This window comes from Pezoporus wallicus, unplaced genomic scaffold (assembly GCF_028554395.1).
Source record: "Pezoporus wallicus isolate ANWC-B61680 ecotype Strahan unplaced genomic scaffold, APGP_CSIRO_Pwel_v1 contig_5418, whole genome shotgun sequence".
NCBI classification, from domain to species: domain Eukaryota; kingdom Metazoa; phylum Chordata; class Aves; order Psittaciformes; family Psittacidae; genus Pezoporus; species Pezoporus wallicus.
This window is the reverse complement of record NW_026640709.1, coordinates 3,584,356-3,599,778: the sequence shown is the minus strand read 5'-3', so window position 1 is coordinate 3,599,778 and position 15,423 is coordinate 3,584,356. Positions and strand designations below refer to the sequence as shown.

At 34.1% G+C, this 15,423-nt stretch overlaps 1 protein-coding gene across 6 annotated transcripts in view; it reads right to left on the bottom strand.

The window, feature by feature from the left end:
- Positions 1 to 10,360: 10,360 nt before the first annotated feature.
- Positions 10,361 to 15,423, bottom strand: part of FMN1 (formin 1) — a 187,904-nt gene continuing 182,841 nt past the window's right edge. For all 6 annotated transcript variants that reach the window (XM_057420082.1, XM_057420085.1, XM_057420084.1 and 3 more), the window contains 2 exons: positions 12,133 to 12,217; positions 10,361 to 11,053 (listed from right to left, as the gene is read on the bottom strand). In XM_057420082.1, coding sequence (XP_057276065.1) covers positions 11,009 to 11,053; positions 12,133 to 12,217 — 130 coding nt within the window. In that variant the 3' untranslated portion in view covers positions 10,361 to 11,008. The remainder of the gene's footprint in view (positions 11,054 to 12,132; positions 12,218 to 15,423) is intronic.

The window sequence follows — 15,423 nt, the reverse complement described above, 5'->3', positions numbered from 1 at the left end:
TCAATCATAAATTCATCCTGTATTTATGAAGCAACACTTCTCAGTAACCCTAGAGCTGAAATACACTAACAAATAATGAAGAATTGTACAGCATAGAAAGCAAAGTTTATGCCTGGTGAGAAATTTATATGTTCATAAAAGTAGCATTTAATTTAGAACTTCAAGGTTGGTCTCACTATTTTGGATTTCTGTTCAACTTTGATGTTATGCTGGCTTATTCTTAGAAGTATATGCTCTTTATCTGGTGTATTTGCTTCCCTGCATGTGGTAGTTCTCCCTCAGAATAACTGGCACAGCGTTACAGCAAATACTGCTCTTTGGCTAGATCTTGTCAGTTGCTGAAAAAATCCTGCATTCCACCGTAAGGCCAGTTCATGAACTTTGGGACTCCAACACTTCTTTTGGACCTGAGGGCCTGAGGGTCAAATTTAGGTTCTTAATAAACAGTATATCAGTCGTTCATGTGGATGAAGAAAAAGAATGTGTCATCTGACGTCTTCGCTATCAGTAGGATTCCAAGCAAAGAAGCTTATAACATTAATTTCTTCACCAGTACGTCATTTTATTGACTTAAAGGATCAAGAAACTAGACAATAAACAGTAAGAACAGGAAAAGACAGCAAATGTATCTTAGTTAGATTGCTTTGTCTTAGCTAATTTTAATTGGGATTATCTGGCTCATTATATGCTTGCTTAACTGTTCAGTGCCTAGCTAGATATTTCTAACATGCTCGTCATGGTGGTATTTAAGCACATCTTCCCCCATACCTTTGTGTTCCCTTCTCTTCTATAGAAAATGAATTGCAAATGATTCTTCACATTTGGTTAATGTCTATGTCTTGGTGATTATCTCTATCTGGCATCTCCAATTCATTTTTGTAGCTGAAATCCTTGTTCAGGTTCTTATCTTCTCCAGACTCACCACAGTAGTCTCTTCTGTGATGAGAAATACATCTTTTCAAACCAAAAAACCATGGGTTTGAACATGCTGCTGTAGATTTGCCAACTATCTCCAGTGAGTCACTCTTTTAACCTGAGGACTTTATGTTTTTCAATATCTTTCATAGCGTATCTTTGCTCTTACTCTCTGTTGACATGATCCCTCCAACCTTTTATTGGCTAAGGATAATAAATACATTAATGATGTTCTCATAAACATCTGAAAACACATCATATTCTATTCTAAATTTATGTGATGTGTGATGCCAAAATTCCCTCAAAAGTGCCTAAATTATACCAGCCTTTGGGGAGTGCTGGGCGCCCTGGTGAAGATGCGTTCAGCTGCTGTACTCTCCCAATGGTCAGTTGCTGGATGAAATTACTGCACACTGTTATAGTTATATTTTAATTGTTTTCTATTCTGACTGTAGAGAAACTGGAAAAAATATCTCTAATGATCTATAGTAAGGTTTCCTGGCTATCAGTCTACACTAATACAAGTAACTGTAAAATACAGATAAAATATAGATAAAATTGTACTGTAAGTTATAGTTTTTTTCCCCTTCAATATTGGAGCCCAAATATGGATACATACATTTGAGATACTATTTTAATATATAATTTTGTGGGCAATATGCTTCAATATCTGAAGAGCTTTGAATATTAGGTATTTGGACATGCGGAAAGTTGCCAAAGTGGCCTAAGAACTAAAAGAAATTCACATAGCCAGACGTGTCTGCAAAATATTTCAGATACAACCCTCTCCCAAAAACTTACTAAGATACCTTCAAAAAATTTACACCAGTAAGATACATATTTGAATTCTTTGTGGATCCCCAAAATATTGTGTATCTTCTTAAAAAGCATACTGAAGCTGGAATACTAACTGGATCAGTAAAGCAGTGTAAATAAAAACCATTATTTAGACAGAATTATTTAAACACAGAAGCCTACAGTATCTTGACAATACATTTTGCATACAAAAATACAATTGATAAAATGAACAAAAATACAGAGGAGGAAAATTTAGTCTTTTATTTACAGTCAATGGTTCCTTAAGAATACAGTTTAAAAATAAATACTCCATTCCACTACAAGAAATTTTACAAAGTTAATCATGTGCACATCTTGGTGTTTGAGAAAATTAAGCTTTCAGATACATAGTAGAAACACACACACACGTATTTAATTACAATGTGAAGGGGAAGGGCGGGAAAGCACCTGAATCTATTTAGCTTATTCTTTTAAGACAATGATAACAGACTTAGTCAAGAACAACCCAAAGGAGTTTAATTCCTGAAAACCAAAAATCCTAACCCATACTATATTACATTATTTTTGCTGCACATTTTGTGGGATGAAAAATACAGAGTAGAGCTCAATTCAAATAACAGCAAATATATATGCTGAGTCTATGTGTGAACATTCAAGCAAAACTATGATTTTATTAAAGCAAATCCCATCTGGACGTGAAAGACTTAAACGCTGTTATGTCTGTGAAACTTGCTAGGTACACAGAGAATATTAATAACATTGCAACAGAATTTGACATTTTGCTACAACTTCAAAGAGAAGTTAAACAGCCAACACAAGTTGTATTTTGATGATCAGAAGAGAGGGAAGCGTACCAACAACAATAACATTCAACAGTACTACTATTCAACTCAAAATGATTGGGAAGGAAAACAAAAAGATTTCAAAGAACTAAATGAAAGTTGAAAATCATACTATAATCCTACTGAAAACACTTTCTGGATGCCAACTCTGATTCTTCCCAAAATAGTATTTCTTCTTTATTTTTGCTTCCTGTAATTTCTGGGTATGTCAAAGCTTTTAGCCTGTACAGAGGGTAATAGCTAAGTACAGTAACAGGGGCATCTTTTCTTCTTGATTCTGATATACCACCCAAAATTAAATATTATTATAATAAATATATATTTTAAAAGACCTATAAAAATAATTCTTTCTCCTGGGCAACATATTTTCAGTCGTCAGGCTGGGCATTCACATGTTTTCTGAGAGCTCCTGCAAAACCCAGTACTTTTATCAACTCTCTGTAAAAAGTCCTTATCCAATCCCTTCTGACATGGAGCATGACTTTTTCTTTGAAACAGCTATCACTGGACTTTCAAACCAAGTGCAATAAATGAATGTATTTAATTTGGAATAGCTTTTCTGAACTTGAAACCTGAAAATCCATTAAATTTCCCTCTCAAGTCTCTCCCTTCTCTGAGCCATATGCAGATAAAGCAGTGTTATTCAAGGCTACAGTAGCTACAAGTGGACCTGTTGAGCATGCATACAAAATATTACTTGACTAGAACTTGAGCTCCATAGAGGCCTGTCCAAGACAAGCTAGCTTGATTGTCTATTTTAATAGAATCTTTTAATTGAAATAAACAAAACCAAACACTTCAATTGGAAGTTATGTGAGGATGAACTTCTTCAAATGAAAAACCATTAGAAGGAAATAGTAAGCTTTATATTGTTTCAGTTGCATTATTTATCAACATTTTCATTTTACGTACTTTACTGAGTCTCTTTGCTTGGCCCCATGATAAGCTATGGAAAATACATATAGAACGTAATGCCAAAATACTCAGATACATCTGCCATATCACACATACATCTGGTCTGGAACCAAGTAGAAGTCGATTACATAACTAAACATAACTAAACACACAAGTTCTGCCTCCTACTCAGAGAGACAAGCTTTCCTTATGTAAAATGATAAGTAATAGAAATGCATGAAGCCACTGTTATCAATTATCTAATTTTCTGAAACTAAATTATGTTCAACTTAGGCCAATTACAAAAAGTTCAACTTGTGCTCAGTAAAGACACATAAGTCTTTCTTGTGGTTTGGAAGTTAATCGACCTCTCCTCACCCAACATTTGAGCTTTTCTTGGGCCTTTCGCAACCAGTTTGATAAGTACATGAATTTAGTTTTAATAAAAGAAGGAGAGTGAGGAATTATATGAATTGCTGAGGAAAAGTGGTGGTAGGGGAGGAGTTCTGCATGGCAATTTGCTGAACTTGAACATTACAGGAAATCTTTAAGGAATGAGATTCATAGCTGAACCTTCTAATTTCTTTACAGCCCTTCTAAAACACAGTGGACTGAAACACCAAATGAATAACTGAATAAAAAAGGAATCAGAAAAAAAAAAAAACCAACATTGTTTTTATGAGAAATGTAAGCAGTTTTATTCCTTCACCTTCCTGTCAGATATGACAGAATTCTAGAATAGAACTGTGCCCTTGTTCCATTTTGATTCATTACAAAATGGTATCTTTCCCCCTAAAATCTAGAAGATACTAATACCACAAAACCTCATTCTGATAAAGAGAAAAAAGTAAGAATTATAAGAACATGGCTTTTATCCAGTTTACAGTGATTAGCTAGTTATGGCAATACGTTCCTTAAGATACTTTACAACTAAGAAATAAGCATCAGGCAATATACAATATATATATTTCATTTGCTGACTATCAGTGCTCCAAGCAATAAGAAATAGCGCTATATTCTTTGATATCTACATATTTTTTGCAGTTTCTATAACATACTCTCTGTGGATGGTTGCTCAGGATGAGCATTTTTCAGCTACAATGTATTTACAGCATGCCAAATGAGAAAGTAAAAATACTGAACTACAAGCCTGGTCCCACTGGCAGAAGTCAGAGAGAAAATGCACCATTTGAAGTTTTCAAATGCATAATTCACAGAATAACAAAAGTCATCTTGTTGAAGTTTCAAAAAAAGATTAAAGAAACACAATCAACCAGTCATGCCATCTGAATTTATGATGAGGAAAGGCTGAGAACTCAGACGGCATGACAGCTGAATTCATCTTACCTCTAGGAAAATGTGAAGGTTCCTGGCAGAACAACACTGGAAAACTTGAAATACAACTGCCTGCTGGGACTCAGTTAACGGATCTGTCTTTGAACAGTTTTTGTAGTCACCATTTTAGTGATTGCAGCACAATAAACAAGTAGGAATATATCAGTGATTCTGTTCATATTAAATAATCACATGAACAATAAATACAAGAACACAGGCACAGAATGAAGTTCATACAGGAGTGCAGAATTTCTGAAATCTGTATAACCTAAAGAATAAATACAATTATTGAAATTTCTGCTATTTTGGAAGAGTCTGCTATCTTTTACTTTAATCTGGAAATGTAACTATGATCTCTTTCCCCTTTGAAAATGCATAGCTGTTGACAGTATTTTCCAGTCTCCCTTCCAGGAGTACCTGGGACAGATTGGGCTCAGGGAATTCAACTGCAGTGTTAACTCCAGAGAAGCCATACTTTTAGAAACTGATCCCTAAAGCAAAGATGCCATGCCAACAGCCTCAGTCTCCATGCTCCAAAAGGTCCCAGAGCTCCAAAATCTTTAGAGGCCCATGTTACCATGAAATCCACGTCCCATACTAGGACAGTTCAGGAAAAATTCCGTAACAGGATTCTGAAAGAGATTTTATTCAGTCCCATGATGCCATAATGTCCTCTGGATATTTTTTACTGTGTGGGCCACAGGAATACTTATATAAATAAAAGTAATTGCATATATACATCAGCCCCTCTAAAAAGGCTTTGTATTACCTCAATATTAGATTATTGAAGATGAAATTGAGGTGACAAATTATTAAATGAAATTAACCAGAAGCATCTAATAAAAAAACCAACCAACCAAACCTCTGCCTTTAACTGGCTCTAAGATGACATCCAGCAGAAGCAAATCACAGGAAACACAGTGCTGTTCTACATGATGGGAAAGCTGATGCCTGATGTCATCCCAGGAACATGGTGCTTTCTGTGTCTAAGTTATCAGTTCAGCATTTTTATTTCATTCTTTTTAAAACAAATGTTCCTTTATACCCATTACATTTTACAAAGAGGAACTAATTTAAAAGCTTGAATTCTATGAGGTATCAAATAAAAATCATTTAAAGCCAGCTGAAGCTTGTCAACTTACTGAAAATATTACAGACTTTAGGCATGCCACATTTTCAACAAGCGGAAAGAAATTATCATTCATTTTAGTAATGCTTCTAAGAATATTTTTTAATTTAAAAAAAAAGAAATAAAAGTTCTTGCAGACATTTTGAAAAAAAGAACCCAATTTGAAAAACCAACTATTTTTGACTAATTCTATCAATTTTGCTTGCACAACTGTAGAATTTTAGATCTCCAAAAAACACTATGGAACTAGTGTTTCAGTGATCCTGGTTTTGCATTGTGCAATCCAAAATGTCAGTTTTCTCATACCTAACTTGAGAATCTCTAAAACGGTGTTGAATTCCAGAGCATATAAATTTGCTACCTTGTTAATACAACAAGAGCCATCAGGCAGATGTTAATTAATAATTTGAAATAGCCATAATTTGGCAATGGTTTCCTACATTATGTTGTTTAAACCACGCTATTTGTGATATTTTAAATTTAAAATCACAACCGCTTTTCTAGCTTGTATAAGAATATTTCATTACAGCTGAGAAAAATATTTGATTAGCTCTTTTGATATACTTTTCTGTCTAGAGGAACTATTTGAACTATTGAGTCAATGGATATGGGATGCCACTCAGGTACATCTGAGTCTAATAAGCTGTATTAGACTACACAAACTTTTCAGAAAGCCGTTCCATCCTATTTTGAAAACATCAGAAAATGGAGAAATCACAACTATCTTTGCAAACTTTTTCAGTGCTTAACTAGCCTCATTAATGATAGTTTGGGTTTTATTGCTAATGTGAATTTATTTGGTTTTAATTTCTATACTGGTTTGTTGCATTTTTCTTCAAGGAACCATTTATTTCCTAGTATTTTCTGTCAATAGTCAACTTATTGACTATTATCAAGTTACCTCTTAACTTTCTATTTTATTATCTTTACACAGACAAATGCATATGCTTATCTCCAAAAGAAGAATGCCAAAGAGAACTCTCCAGACTGGAAATCCTGAAATTCACTGCAACTGGCATTAATAAATTCTAAAGGCATTAAAAAAAAAAAAAAAAAGAGCAAGATCTGTAACAATATTGAACAAAATTGAGACAAGGCCAAGAAAAAACTAGGTGGATATGATTTTCTGAAATCAAAAGCTTAGACTGGTGACTAAACACAGATTAGGGAAGTGGAATTTTAGAAACACATCAATGCTATAATGAGATTAATATTTCTAAGTTGTTTGGGTATTTCTGAAATTCCACACCCACACAAGATTAAGGCATTCATTTCTAAGATGACCTGAAGGAATGAAGAAATAAGATGACTAAGTAAGAAAATACACAGTCGTCCAGTGCCCCATATTCATCAGCCAGGAAAGATGTTTAGATATAAGAAAGAAATTCTTAACAATTTACTGGAAAATCAGGGCAATGAGCACCCTGTACGTCATATGGAAAACTAAATATTTTCTTCATGTTTCATGTAGAAAAAAATAAATTGATGAGAGATGTTCTGGCTGTTTATATCCGGTTGGAGAAGATATCCTCAGCAATTCAGAAAGGTTGATATCCTATGTAAACTTTATCCTTAAATTATTTTCTCTCTGCTTCCTGAATATTCCATCCATTCTACTCTAATTTTCTGAACTACAGATCACAGTTTCTATTTTGCTGGAAAAAAATAAGCTAAATAAAAAAAGTATAATATTCAGTCTATACATTTATAAATCTATAATAAAGCACATGACAAAGCATTGACATAGGTTAGTCATGGCAAAACACCTGGGTAGTTTTTATAGATTGATAAAAACTTAACGAAAATATAATTTATATTGTTAAAAAATTTAAAGATGCTAAAAGATCTTTAATTTTAAACTTAGTGAGTGATAATGTTGTAAATAAGGTAAAGAGCACTTCACAAATTATTGAAATTTACTCATCTAAACTGAAATCTTCCTAACAATTTGATTTATAAGTCAGTAAGATACATAATTTTCCTGGGTAAAAAGCACCTACTGAGCAATATGGGGTTTAGTAGTGTTTTGCTTTACAGACTTTGAGAGGCTTGCTTGGCAATAACAGAAGAGTTGAAAACAAAACAAACAAAAAAAAAAAGAGAAAAAAACCCCACTCTCATGCCACATCTACTTTGTGGTCACTCAAGTGACTTCTGTGTAGTGTAGAGGTATTTTAAATTGCATAGTCCAAAAAACTGTAACTGTCTAGCTATTGCTGCTTGGCTTAATTTAGTCTACTCTTTACTTTTACTTCCTTGACAGCAATGTAGACATGCAGCAGAGACTTCTGTTCCATTCCATCTTTTTATTTTCTTTCTCTCCTTTTAATTCCCCCAAACTAAAAAGCTCAGGGCAAACTCAGGCACCAAACTAAATGCAAGGTTAAAACATAACTTTTGGTGACACTTTGTGACCCCAAGATTAATGCTAATTGATGAACACTTGTTGTGTCTGTAGTGTCTCTATATATAATATTTTAACAGTTTACAGAGATATATAATACCTGTTGATATCTCTTTTCTAATACAACATTTTAGTGTCTGAAGACACTTCTTGGTATCACTAGGGGTGTAAGTGTGATATTTAGCTGATGAATTCCATACAAGACTCTTGAAGTCTTGATTAAAAGAATGAATCAAAAAGTCTGGGTGAATTGGTTTTTTTTCACTTAAAAATAGTCTAACTAGTAGTAGAAGATTTAAGTCTTGGGTGAAGCTGGAAACAGAATCTGTTTAGGGAGGAAAATCAGTGCAATTAAAGATGAGGAAGAAATAATGTCTCTGAGCTATGTAAGTTTCTGAATCTTCTGAAAAAAAATAGCATACAGTATCCAAGCTCTGGTAAACTGATAATCTGAAAAAAATTATAAATCTGATCAAGGAATGCTTTACACCAACAATTTTAATTTTAATCCCTTTTTATATACATTTTTCAACATTTTCAACATTCATTTTCAAAATGAAAAGGCAATTTGAACTAAAAAATGAAATTTCACATTTAGAAATTTTGAAACAATATTTCAATGATTTAAAATTTTTCTTCATAATATATTTTTAATAAGAATTCTCAAGACCAATACTTTTTCACAAAAAGTGCTACCCTTCTTAACTAACAGTTCACGTAAAACATTTCAGTGAAAAATTCCAGATCAAGTTAAATGGCAACATACTCTAACTCCATGATAGACAGAAAACCATATCAAAACTTGTTTGCTTAAATATTCTCCTTGCTTGCTGTTGTTCTTGGCTTTTATAAGCATTATTGCTCCTGTTGTTTATCCCTAATAATACTGGGGAAAAATGCACTTTACCTATTTGGTGGAATATACTAAACTTAAATCTCTGGAATTTCTCTGCCATGGGAATAGACAAATTACAAATCAGGTTATTGTAGCTGGTATATTATTGACTTTTTCATAAAAATTATGCTTACACATCTTGAGTTTATCTGCAGCAGCTAGAAATTTCAAAACACACATGGGAATCTTGGTTCCCTTATTTTTGTTCATGCAAGAGTGAGTCTCATTTAAGAAACCTGCAGTATATGAAATCTTCAAGTTAAGTCATGTATGGGGGAGCTCCACAACTGCTGTTTTCATTGAAAAGTGTACACTTCTAGCTATGACGTTGTCTTAAGATTTATCACAGTTTCTCTATCTAATTTACTCTATGGATAACCCATGCCTGTCTCCTGTATTTTCTTCCCAGCTTCTAAGCAAAGGACTAATACCTTCCCCCTATTACCCTTTTGTACTCTTTTGCTTCATCTAATTTCTCTTCTAAATCGAATTCAGACATAAAGAAGGGGATTTCTCTTTTATGGACAGCAAGCAGAAACATGTTTTTTATCCAAGTTCGTTGTTCCCATTTATAGGTTGTTACCTACTTGTATTTAAAAATCACTTTTCTGTTTTACCTTAAATTAACTACTGCTTCAAGATCTCTCCTAAGAATCCAAACCCTTAAAATGCAGTAAGAAGCTCTGAGTAACAGTGGATATTCTGTAGGGGTTTTTTTTTCAGGCTCTGACACTTTATGAGCAATGGTTATAATGTTACAGGAAGATAGTGAGACTCTTTTATTTCTTCCTCAAGTTTTACTTATTAAATTATATATACATATGTATGCTGGACACATTCTTCATACAAATATAGTGGGGCAAATGCAGGCTGTATAATATATTTTCGAGTGAGATACTAAGTTTAAAAGAAAGCTTTCAACAGAATGGAAATCCAGAGATTTAATGGCAAACATGTAACTTCATGGAGACATACTGTTGTTTTTTAGTTCAACAAATAATGATTAATAAAACCATAATTTTATGGAATTTATAATTTCAATATATACTGAAATAAAAAATTGATTTTTTATATTTTTTCTTTGAAGCTCAAAATTTACGAAATGTTAGGTTAAAACCATAAAAATAATGACTCAGTTATACCATCAATCATAAAGCTAAAGAATTTTAAGCTATTCTTTTTCATGTGCAAAACATTGTTTTCATTTCCATGTATGGCATAAGCTGAAGCTTCTATAAAAATATTTATAGTAAAATACAGCATAAATCTATAATTACATTTAATCAGTTTTAGAAAGATGCATCCAGTACTTACACACTGTGAAATTATTTAGAATCAGTCAAGTTTACCTCAATTACCGCTGAAGTAACAAACATATGATGTAATAGTCTTTTGTAAGCTGAATGGCATATATTCTCTCATCTACACAAAGCCCTGTAAATAACCTACAGGTTGTTAGTCATTACTTAATTCAGCATCCAAAACGCTCTTTTTAGCTCTGATATTAATGCATTATGCACAGAGTACTTCAAATAACCATCAGCAACCAGATGCATTTAAAGCAATGTAAGGAAGTGTTACAGAAAATAATTCATACTTTCCATGTAAAAACCATCTTAGAATTCCCGCTATGGAATGTACAAACCCCTCTGAAGGAACTCAAAAGTCTTTAGTTGATTGTCTTGGTACAGATCAGCAAAGAATTCAGTATCTAACATAAGGTGCTCCCCAGGCCATGGCTGTAGTAAAGCATCATGCAAGGTATGAAGTCCACTATAATTTTCATCTTTCTTCTTTCAGTTAGCTGTCACATTGGCTTCCTTCTGACGTAGTCTTTCTTTCTGTTAAAGAAAGAGATTAATTATCATTCTTGTTCATACTTTTCCACCTCCTCTCAAGTTGCCATGATCATTTGGTCTAGCAGGCTGAGAAGTACTAAATAAATCACAGTAGATTTGAGTTCTAGCTAAGAAAGAAATAATGCCCTGAGCACTAAAGGAAGGCTCAGAACCAGTTTGTTACTTACTGTGGAAAAACTGAGCTTGCTTTAGGTACACACTTGTAAAATACTTTGTACTTTTAAAAGTACATAGCTCTGTGAAGACCATTGCAGCTAGGGCAAACCAGACACATTTCAAATTCATGTGAATTTAATACCTTCTCTTGTCTGGAGCCGCTTCTCCAGACATGAAATCTCCAATTAAGCATTATCTAGATTATGTTGTTTAAGGACCTCCTCCAGGCAAGTGCAGTCATTCATATCTTTGCCACCTGTCCTGCAACTGATATGCTCTGCTGGGAATGGAAATAATACACTGATTCCTTCATGTACATTTCCTTCCCTTAGACTCTTGCTTCCTAAAGATAGGGAAATACTGATGTAACCTATGAGCCTTGCACACAGACAAAGGTTTCAGCTACACTGCAAATTACTAGTCCTCTTTTTGTGTGTATCAAGGACAAAAAAAAGGAGGGTATGGCAAGGAACAAACTGGGGACTTAATACCTTCCACAACTATTCAATAGAGCAAAGACTTTGTAAGGCTTTGAAAAAACCCACACTTATCCATTAGACAAGTATATGCAGTGAGCCTCAATGCACTACCGAGCATGAAAGAAAATACAAGAGACTTCAGTGGAAATGGGGGAAGAAACCAGAGAAGTAGCTCTTATCATACTTTTTTATCTAAGATAGCAGAGCCATGCATAAGCATAACTAAAGTAAGTTTTAAACTTACATGTTGGACTACCACAGGACATAAGCTTAAAGAGTTCTAATTGGGAACAAAATCACTGCTAAATTCAAAGTAAGCATAGTACATCACCCTTCAACAACAGCAGAAACCTGCCATCATTCTGAATGACAAGAATAGGCATCACAAACCCCTTTCTGAACGTCATATTGATGAACACATCGTACCAGGCTAGCTGTAGGATTGATTTTCTTCGTTTCAACTTTCTTCTCTGCAGTTAACTTGCTTACTAATTGCTGAGCCACTTTAATTCTGAAACAAAATACACAGAAAACAAATTGTTAGATTCAAAGAATTTGGAGGTGTTCTGGCTCTGCCTGGTATATACTCTGTAAGAACTAAGATTTTTAGGCACATTAGCTGAACAAACTACTATTACTGTCCAATGGCACTTAATAAAGTACCAGAAGTAGATCAAAGTACATTTTTAATCAGAGAAAGGCAAAGCAAAAGGAGGGCCTGCCTGTATTCCTCACTGAAAATGATTTCTCTGCTCTTGCAGGATCTGGGCTTTATGGAGTATCTGGGTTTTATGGAGTATCTTTCCCACCAAAAAAAGCTACAGTATCAAGACAAGAAGATACTCCTCTGAAAAAAAAAACCAACAACAAAAGCTAGCTTGCTCAATCTGTTGCATATAGAGAATATACTATTTTATTAGGCTGTTTGCCAGGGTACACCTTATAATTCCTCTGAAAACCTTGAAATTAAAGCATTTATCAGTTTTTCCTTAATGTTTTCCCTGTTGCTTTACACGGAATTGATTGACCAGCCGCACTGATGCAGCAATAGGAGAGGCAAATTAGAGCGGGTTCTTTTCTAGGGGTAGTTAAACCAGTCTGCAGCTACAGTTCAGTCTACCAAAAGCACTACTGAGATAAGCAGTAGGAAGAACATGGATCTGATTCCTGTTTCTTGCCTTTTGCTCTTAGGGTGTTGCATACAGAACCCTTGTTCCTGTGAAGATTTTACAAGAACCCAACCAGAAGTTTAATCAGGAGGAAAAAGAGAAACAGAATTTAACAAAAAGGGACTTGACTCTCCTCTTACAAACAGTGGAAAGGGCAGGGAAGATGATGTGCTAAACAGTGATAGAAAAGGGAAGCACTTTCTTGGCAATCCTAAGACAGGATCTGCTCAGCTATCAGTGCCTTTAAAATGCTGATGCTATGAACACCTACTTTACAATTCCATATGCAAAATGCAGAGGGAAAGAAGTTGTAAGTGAATTTTTACAAGGAGAACTCAACAAACCAATTTTCTCTAATGCACGCTAAATTGTTCTTTTACTAGAAAAAACACGTTTCTTGGCACTCCTGAACTGAAAATTCTACTTTCTTCTCCTATTTAATTTTTTCCACTGGCAGAAATAATTGCTATGGCCAGGCAAAAAGTATTTAAAATACCATGTCCAGTTCAAACCACTTTCGACACACTCAATTTTTGAGGAATTTTGGAAGAAAAGCAAAAACGAAAGTGGATTAGAAGCTGCAATTACTGATGTGTACTTCCTTGCTGTAACACTAGCAGCAAACTAGATTCTTTTAAAAATATAGAACACAATCATAAGTTCATTATTGTGTTTATCAGTGCTTACTACTGGAAACTAAAATTTCTTCTCAAAGCTACCTATCAGCTGAGTAGTATTAGTGTCTCATCTTCCAGCGCTTAAGAACAGGAGGAAACAGTTACACTACTTTCAGGTAAACTTACTTTCAACACTGTTTAGCTACAACATTGATTTAAGCTGCAAGTACACAAATATGAAATTACGATTCTGTACATTTTAAAATATATCCAAAGTTTTCTTAAAACTTAATTAGTGTTCCCTGTTTCTACAGGCAAACGACTAAGCAGCAACACACCATTCCATCTTTTTACAATTTCGTTAATCAGCACAGTTTACTTCTTAGTGATGGATGATAGCACCCTTTGGACAGCATGTTATTCCTCACAGCTGCAAAGTTTATGCAAAGATGATGATGTATTTCAAGTGACTGTATTCAGGTTCAGCAGAATCACACTAAGGGATCATTTTCTAAACTCTTCCCTTTTTTGACCACATTTTTTTTCAACCACATGTTTAAAGTCCATATTTTCATCTGAACAGAGAATTCGAGGGATTGTAAACTTTTAGACTTTGAAAGAAAAATTTGCCTGTCACTTATTTAGGCCTAGCTGTGTGTGTTTTATTCTATATTTGCACAATTTCTGGAGAACTTTTTTAAAAATAGAATGCATACTTTGGAATACAAACCAGAAATAAACCAGCTCACTAAAATGATTTGAATTATGTGATATTTGACTTATAAAAACAGCAGATTTTTTTTTCTCTCAGGGAAAAAGCCATCACTTTGCTAACATAAGATTAGCAGGCATCAGAAACATAAGTGCATAATTTCAAAGGAATGTAATTCTTTGGGATTATTTAAATTCAGATGGCTCAATTTTAATAAAGTAGTTAGCTCAGTAATTACACCAGTAAAGCACCTGTGCTATAATGGTGCCTTATAATTAAAAATTATTCTTTGTTAAACATGGACAGGGTACTAGGACTGGCTACTGCCCTTGGAAATACTATCCCTGGAATAAGTACAATGAAATAGTTTGAAAATAGCAAATTTTTTTCTTCCTATCTCAGTATAAAATAGCATGGATGGACACACTAGTCTGGCCACACTTTAGAGATGTGAAGAGAAACTGGGATTGAATCTAACAGATGTGAAATCAAGGAAGAAGAAAGGGAAACAAATGTCAACAGAAGTGTATCTAAAACAGGAAAGCAAAAAGGGATACAAGTGTGTAGTAAAACATGCTAGGAAAATACTGTCAAGGACACTTTTGAACAGAGATCACTGCGGAGGACAGAGATCAGAAAGGGTGGTATGACAGCTGAATCACAACACAGAGATAAAAGATACGCAGGTGCTAACTTAGCAAAGTGACGAGGCCAAAAATTAAGGAATGCAGGTTAATTATGCCTGAATCTGACCAGCTGCAACATGTGCTCAGAAGGAAAGTTGCTTTCCTTCAACAGTGAGTAAAAGAGGTCAACATCCCTTAATGAATAAAGAAGATGAGGTGTCAACTGTGATACTGAGTAGTATTGCATGTTACCACATAACATGGAAACCAAAATTGAATGAAATTGTCAAAACAATGTATTTTAAATAGGAGAACCATGAGTCCAGTATTGCATATGGATCTTTACTATAAGCAATGGGAATATAACTGGATTTTTCCTGCCTCTATGTGACAGGTGTTGTCTTACCCTATAAATTGCAAATCAGGCCTTGTAAATTAGAAGATATTGGTGAAAAATAATGATATTTTTTATTCAAATTTATTATTTTTATTTTGTATCTAGGTACACAGAAACTAAATCTAAACATAAGCCTGCATTTATTAATAAGTTTCCTTTATAAGCTCATGAAAATAATTTTTGTCCTCGCACAAAA